Below are 7,573 nucleotides of genomic sequence, written 5' to 3' on the forward strand. Positions count from 1 at the left end.
GTACATAGCTGTGTTGGTCTGCAGTAGAACAGCAGGATTTAAGTCCAGTGACACCTTAGAGACCAACAAGTTTTCCAAGGTGTAAGCTTTCGAGAGTCACCGCTCTCTTCTGAATGTGAAGGGATATCTGAAGAAGGGCGCTTTGACTCTCAAAAGCTTACACCTTGGAAATCTTGTTGGTCTCTAAGGCGCCACTGGACTCAAATCCTACTATTTTTAGGACTATATTCTGCGAATACAAAACGTTCAATCTGGGTTGCTGTGAACAAAGCTACGGCTCTCTCAGGCCCACAAACAGAACGTAAAAAGTCTCTCTGACGGAACAACGCAGCTTTCTACCTTGAATTTGTCCTCCCACCCCCCTCGCCCCCCAGCATCCAATCAGCGACTCCCTTCTGAGCCATTCGGGCCAATGAGCGCCGTCCGGTCGTATGTTTTCGGGTTCTGGCTCGGCTCCCGCTCTGGGAGTCTTCTGTGGCCCCGCGGCCATTTTAGGGGCTCGAGGAGGCCTTTGGCCCTGCGCGGCGGTTCTCCCGAAGGAGGCTCAGCTATGACGGCGGCCGGGAAACTGAGCTCGGTGCCCGAAGTAGAGATAGACCCGGACGGCGCCTTCAAGTACATTCTCGTGCGAGTGCAGCACGGCGCCGACCAGCACCGCGATATCGTCAGGGGCACCGCTGTCGCCGAGTTCCACAGTGAGGGGAGGGCGACGCTTGGGCTGGGTGGGTTGTGTTGGGCTGGGTGTGTATAAATATATATGTACACACACACACACACATGTATATATGTGGACACACGTCTGCAGACAAACGCAGGCAACGCATGTGTTTTTATGTATATACGCACACAGCGTCTGCATTAGGTTTATACGCACATACATACGTGCACAGATACATACACTCTCCATTTATGCGTTGTATAAACGTACACCCACACATGTGCATTTGAGTCCAGGGGTCCTTTAGAGACCAACAAGATTTTCAGGGTATAAGGTTTCGAGAGTCGGAGCTCCCTGAAAATGTTGGTCTTTAAGGGGCCCTTGGACTCAAATCCTGCTGTTTACCAAGCTGGCTACCCACCTAAAAAAATAGCGAAATGTATGTATGTTATTTATGTGTACATTATTACTTTAGAGCATTTTTATACCTCGGGAAACTGAAGAAGATTACAAAATAAAACGTAATACAGGTGCTCACATGTGTATATGTAGCCATTTAAGGGCAGAGCTAAGGTAACCTCTCCTTTATTGAATGCAAGTGCATATCAGTTAAGAGAGGTTTTTCCCTGTTGCAGCAAACAAATGAATCTTGCAGCAGCAGCAAGAGAAGATTCCAGTAGCAGCTTTGGGGGACTGGAGCCCTTTTTGTCAGGACAGATGCTAAGTGAAGATTCTTTTCAAGCATTGAGTGAAGTGGACTCTAATCCCTAAAACTTCATGCTGGTGTAAAATATTTCCATTCCTTGAGTAGCTGCAGAAATACTAGGTGTTGCATTCTCTGTTCACAGGTGTGTTGTGAGGCCCACAACAGGCCAAGCCAGTGCACTTCACAAACTGAGTTTGTGCCTTAGAACATCTATAATGCACTGGATTCCTAAAGCAGATATTTAAAGGTGGTTCAGCAGACAAACCACAGTGGAAATGGGACCCTTGACGGTACCAAGGTTCAAAGCAATGAGATCTTATTTTCTTATTTCATACTCCAACTTTTCCCCCAGTGAAAACCCAAAACACCTTACATCATTCTCCATTTATCCTCACAACAACCATGTGAGGTAGGTTAGATTCAGAGTGACTGGCCCAAGGCCACCAGTGATCTTCCATGACAGAGTGGGGATTTGAAACTGGGTCTCCCAAATCCCAGTCCAACACTGTAATCACTACACCACTCTGGCAATCTTTTAGTTTAATTTCTTGGTCACTAGCGTGTGTCTAAGCCTAAGTATACCTGTTCAGCTACAACAGAGCATTATACATAGCTTTAGTAGTCATCCCATTTAAACCTATTTGTATGTACAAAGTCAACCTTGCTTAAAATGCCTGGGAAGCGGGGGCAAAAAAGAGAAAGCTTGAAAAGTTTGTGTGCCCATGGAGAGAATGTGCATGTGCAATGTCTTTTACTCATGGTTTAAATCATTTTAATCGTGTCCTTCCTTCAAGGAGCACACATACATCATTCTTCCTCCAATTTTATCTTCACGGCAACCTAGTGAGGTAGATTAGACTGAGGACTAATGAGTTGCCTGAAGTCATCCGATCATAAGAAAAGAGCAGTTGAGCCTGGTTTTTCCACAGTCCTATTTTGACATTATAACCATTACTACTCTGGAGACTTTTGAACACTCTGCCTTGCAGTGCAGATCTGCATTTATCCCCTTAATGGGCTCAGTAGGGTATAACTCTGTTTAGGAATTTTGCTAGTAGTTTGTTGCCCTGCATTTGATTTTGCTGTAATATCTAATATCCAGTGGTAAAAAGAACTGATATTAAGATTGTTGCTGTGCGCTGTTGTAGACTTTACCTCCTTAGGTGCTGGAATATCTTCTTGTTTTGTTTCACACCAGTAAGCAGGTCTTTTGCATCCTTCCTTATTCATCTTCCCTACTACTATTCTCAATTTACAGATGAAGAGCTGAGAATGAGATGTCTGTCCCATGAAATTGGGCTCCCAGATTTAAACTCAGCGGTATCTTCTGGATTGTTTTCTTTCCTAATAGTTCACCAGCTGCAAGATGGGAAACATCAGTGTTTCTTTTATAATAAACTCTGGCTTCCGTTCAAGCCTAGTTCTGGCACCAAAAATGTTCAAAGGTTTTTTGTGTAATTAATATGGATGATCAGTTTCAAAGAAACCAGAATTAATCATTGCTTAACCCTACTGCTTCAGATATTTAAACTTTCAGAGAATTAAAAACAAATTGTAATTGTGCTTTATTTTTGTAAGGAAATCTTAACACTGCTTACTAATTATTTTTGTTTTTCAGATCACATATTTGAAAGAGTAAATCCTGAAATGGAGAAGCTGGGTTTTGTATGCAAGTGCCTTGGAGGAGGAAAAATTGAGCATAATAGTAAAGACAAGAAAATCCGTGTATTTGGTCTTTCTACAGTAAGTATTGACTTCCCATACTGAGAACATTTTTTGAGGAGTAACCCCCGTGACTAGCCTGGGACTTGCTTCTGAGTAGACTTTAGAACCATAATGAATGACTTTATTCACTTAAAAAGATAATGTCTATTGTCTATGCTAATTTAGAAAAATGTCCTTGGTATTATTTCTTGGGGGAAGAAATTGGGTAGGGAACAGACTTTTGTACATGTACATTTCTACAATTTATATATTACTTTTACAAAATCAAAATATTATTTAGTAACTTAATTTGTTGCATGTTCTACTAAGAAAAGAACTACAGTTGGTAGCAAAGACACAAGACACTATATATAGACAATAGCATTGTCTTTGAAAGTTTCTATAAGTCATTGAGCTTGGACTACAGTAACTGCATATGATTGCACTGTAAATCTTTTAAATTGAGTTCTACATTTAATTACAATTTTTAGTAAAACTTTCACAACTCATGGCAAAAAAATGTATCCTGAACAAATTATTAGAAGGATTCTTGAAGATGTGTCACAGGTTCAGAATATCACTGGTTGAAGCATGGTTTACTGAAATAAAGAATCTTAAGTCTAGCAGCTGCCAATTTATATTGAGCATCACAGGTGATTGGTAAAGAGTCCAGTCCTCCCACACTAGGCATACTTCTTCCATCCCAGATAATAGCACAGTCCCCTGCTTTTTTACTCGTGTTCCGTTGTTTTCTTTTCCTTCCACTTTATGGCCATAATTTCACTGGGGGACAAAATTGTCCTCTAATCCTCAGGTTCTTGGAAATATGCCTGTTTCTTGCTGTTGCAGGGAATAATGCTATCTTCTTTCCCAAAGTCTATAGGATGCTGATTCTTGGGATTATCAGTGGCCTCATTTGTGGCAGTTCAAATACCCCTAGGCAGCACCTTTGTAAAACAATTGATGTTCTAGGAGCACCAACAGTGCTGCTGTGTTGGATCTGAGATCAGTGCATAATATCTGAAACACTGGATTAAAGTGATTGTGTTGAATCATAGAACACCAAGATTCGAGTCCAGTAGTTCCTTAAAGACCAGCAAGATTTCCGCATACTGACAAAGGGAGCTTGACTCCCCAAAGCTTATATCCTGGAAATCTAGTTGGTTTTTAAGGTGTTGCTGGACTCAAATCTTGCTCTTATACTGCAGACCAACACAACTACCCTCCTGAAACTAACTTGAATTATAAACTCTTCCTATGATAGTCCCTACTCTTGTGCTTCCCTTTGAAGCTGGATACACAAAGGCCTCTGGTCTATCCCCAGCTCTCATCCTGTGTTTCACAAACATGTTTATGAATATTTGTAGGAAGGGACATCTTGGTCAGATTTTTCACAGTGAGAAATGTACATTTGTTTTAAAAAGCAGGAACAGGAGTCCTCAAGTGATCCAAAATGTGTGCTGTCCTTAACTGAAAAGTGGAGTTGATAGGAATATATGCACTCGTTTACTTTAAACAGGCAGCAACAGGAGCCGCATCTAGTCGCTCTCTCTTTGAGAACAGTTGTGATGGGCAATTCTTGCTTTTGTCTTTCAGGGATATGGTAAAGCTGATCATGCCGTGACAGTGGAACTACTGAAGAAAACCTATAAGGACTATGAAATTAATTGGTCAGATGACAAAAAGTGAATTGCTGCTGCTGTGTGTTTTAAAGTCCACCCTTTTTCTTTTCAGCATAATATGGACTTCTGTCACAACGTACAATCAAGTGTATTTCGTTTTTGCTGAATAAAAAGCTTGAATGTGAAGCTCTTTGCAATTCAAATAATATACTCGTGCTATTTGAGATTTAATTTCTGCCCTTTGACTTTTTGCTTTTCAAATCTAAATCTCTTAGCTTCTCCTGAGGATAGGGTTTTCAAAGCAGGGTTGCCAACTGGCCTGAAGAAAATGTGTAGAAATGGGCAGCTGAGGCTTTTCATGGCATGGAAATAACATCTCATTAAGCCTCTATTAAAAGGACAGGACATTTTTTCCCTCCATGCTAGTTGGTAATACTATCTACAGGGTGGGCTGATGCATATGTCTACTGGAAATATTAGCATATCTTTTGCTTTTTTATATACACACCCTTGAAGAAAGCACTGGTGTTTCACTGCTCATGAATTCTGGGTAAATGCCCTGGAGTGTTTTAGGAGAGCCAGATGCATGTGGTTCTTCAACCTATTCTGATTTGCTGGCAGGTACATTCCAGACTGATCTAATCATCCTGTGGGTAGATTATGCCTCTTTTCTTTGGGAATCATAGTGCAGTTGAGAGCCCAGAAAGGTGATGTCTGGGTATGTTCTTAGTTAATATCTAGCTGTCACTAGAATGACAGCTAAGTTTTGCGCCCAGGTGATTGCACAACAAAACAGACCATCAAATACTGGAATGGCCACAAGGGAGTCCCCTCACCCTGATTAAGTTTTAAAGACTTCTGCCTAATACCGCTTTTATATTGGGAATACAGTGAAACAAAATTCTTTCAGGATTTTGTTAAGCTTACCTCTATGTTGATGTATTAGGATATGTGTTTGGATATTTTATTTGAAGTATATGAATTTTAAACAATGTATTTTATCTTGTTTTATGCTTCGATTTTATTATGTATAGCTGGTCTAAGGACCGTTACAATAAAATACATACATACATACATAGTTAATATCTGAAAAATCTGTCACCTCCCTTAAATGGTCTTGCAATTATTACCTAAAGTTGGCTGTTTTGGCTTAGGTTCCTTGATATATCACCAGTTCCACGGGAGTTACTTTTTCACCTTTATACCTTTTTCACAGGCTGTGTAGTATGGACTCCTAACAACAGTTTTGTAATTTGCCTTGAGTCTCAGCAAGAAAGACGGACTATAAATAAAGTGAATAATTTCCTCTTTTCTAACACTTTGGAACGCAAGGAAAAAGTTTGTGGAAGGAGTTGGCAGAACAGATTTTCCTTCCTTTGCCCATCCTTCAGCAGCCCCCTGAGCTCTGCAAAAATTCTCTTGTAAACAAAGCCACAGAAGCTGTCTGTTCCACCATTCGGGGGACCATTTCGCCCAGTTTTCCCCTTCCAACCTCCCAAGGGGGTTGTGAGGGAAGATAAGTTCTTTAGGTCTGTTTGGTTATAAACAATTTTTACGCTGCTTCTCCAGGGAACCTGCCAGAGGTGGATTGCAAAATAAAACATAACAAAAACATCAAACGCTCTTGATTAAAACCCAGTAGAAAACAAAAAAAACAGAATAAAAGCATAAATAATTAACAGCAGTATTCAAGTCCTGTAGCACCTTGAAGACCAACAAGACTTTCAGGGTATAAGCTTTTGAAAGTCTCGAAAGTTTTTACCTTGAAAATCTTTCTGGTCTTCAAGGTCCTAACAAAAAAGACTTGTGAAACCTAACTAAGCAGAAAAACCAACCAAAATAAGTCATTTTGTGTGTTAATTTATATAGAATTATTTGTAAATCCCACCACACAGTAAACTGCCTTATGCAGTTAATGGCCCTCTACTATGTTAACTTAACCGGACCATACATTAAAGTGCCAGTGCATTACAGTAAATGTATAGAAACCATTCTTATATTTTATATGTAAAGTGCTGTTAATCACCAGTATTGCACTGGTCCGTAGGTGCTGCTGGACTCGAATCTTGCTGTTCTACTGCAGACCAACACAGCTACCCACATGAAAATAGTTAAGCAGCTTAAAGGGATCACCAGTGGGTGGCAAAACATCATCCCCTTAATTAAAAGCCTAGATAAACATTTTGGCCTGGCGTCTTAAAGAGAATAATGTACGCCCCAGGCAAGCCTCAAGGGGAAGGGAATTCCAGCCGAGGTGCCACTAATTTCTGAAGGCTGGGGCATGGACAACAAGGCTTATTCATCTGATCTTACTTCTTTAAACGCTATTCCTGTCATCCACAAACTTCACTGAATTGTATCACAGTTTTCTTTCCTGTTGAACAGAAAAAGACAACTTTCCTTCCTGCCAGTAGCTGCCAACAGAATTGATGCCCCATTGTTGTCTTACTTAGTTACTGGAAACAATAACGCCCATGCTGATTTCTTTTAAGGCTTTTGTATCCTTGAGTAAAACGTTTGGTGCGGATACTGGAAAAGCTAGCATAATAGAATGGACTAGATGTAAAATAATGTCAGGTTTTTAGGATGTGCCAGCATTTTTTTTTAGGAGCCTGGGCAATTGGGCACCTCTGTGACTTTTACAGCTCTTGCTTGCATTCAGTAGTTTTCCACTGTACAGGAATACTTCCGGCTTTACAGTTACATGAAAGGCATCTAAATAGAACTTTTTAGACTCATTTCAATCCGGCTTCCCATTCTGGTTATGGAACTGAAAATGCCTTGGTTCCCCTGTTGGATATCCAAGATTGCGAGATAAAACAGGAATGTCTTATTTATTCTCATTTTTTATTTATTTTATATTTCAATTTATATACTGCCCAT

General features: G+C 40.3%; 1 protein-coding gene across 2 annotated transcripts; it reads left to right on the plus strand.

Annotated features, from left to right (window-relative positions):
- The first annotated feature begins 413 nt into the window (after positions 1-413).
- On the plus strand, positions 414-5,764 carry LOC129329675 (14 kDa phosphohistidine phosphatase-like). Of its 2 annotated transcripts, none has more exons than XM_054979214.1 (3): positions 414-722; positions 2,983-3,107; positions 4,665-5,764. In XM_054979214.1, the coding sequence occupies exons 1-3, from the start codon at positions 551-553 to the stop codon at positions 4,755-4,757; spliced, it is 390 nt and encodes a 129-aa protein (XP_054835189.1). In that variant the 5' UTR covers positions 414-550; the 3' UTR covers positions 4,758-5,764. The 2 variants fall into 2 exon arrangements, with proteins under 2 accessions (XP_054835189.1, XP_054835191.1); XM_054979216.1 differs by having other exon boundaries at positions 418-695.
- Positions 5,765-7,573: the final 1,809 nt, after the last annotated feature.

The sequence above is a fragment of the Eublepharis macularius genome, chromosome 5 (assembly GCF_028583425.1).
Source record: "Eublepharis macularius isolate TG4126 chromosome 5, MPM_Emac_v1.0, whole genome shotgun sequence".
Taxonomy (NCBI): Eukaryota; Metazoa; Chordata; class Lepidosauria; order Squamata; family Eublepharidae; genus Eublepharis; species Eublepharis macularius.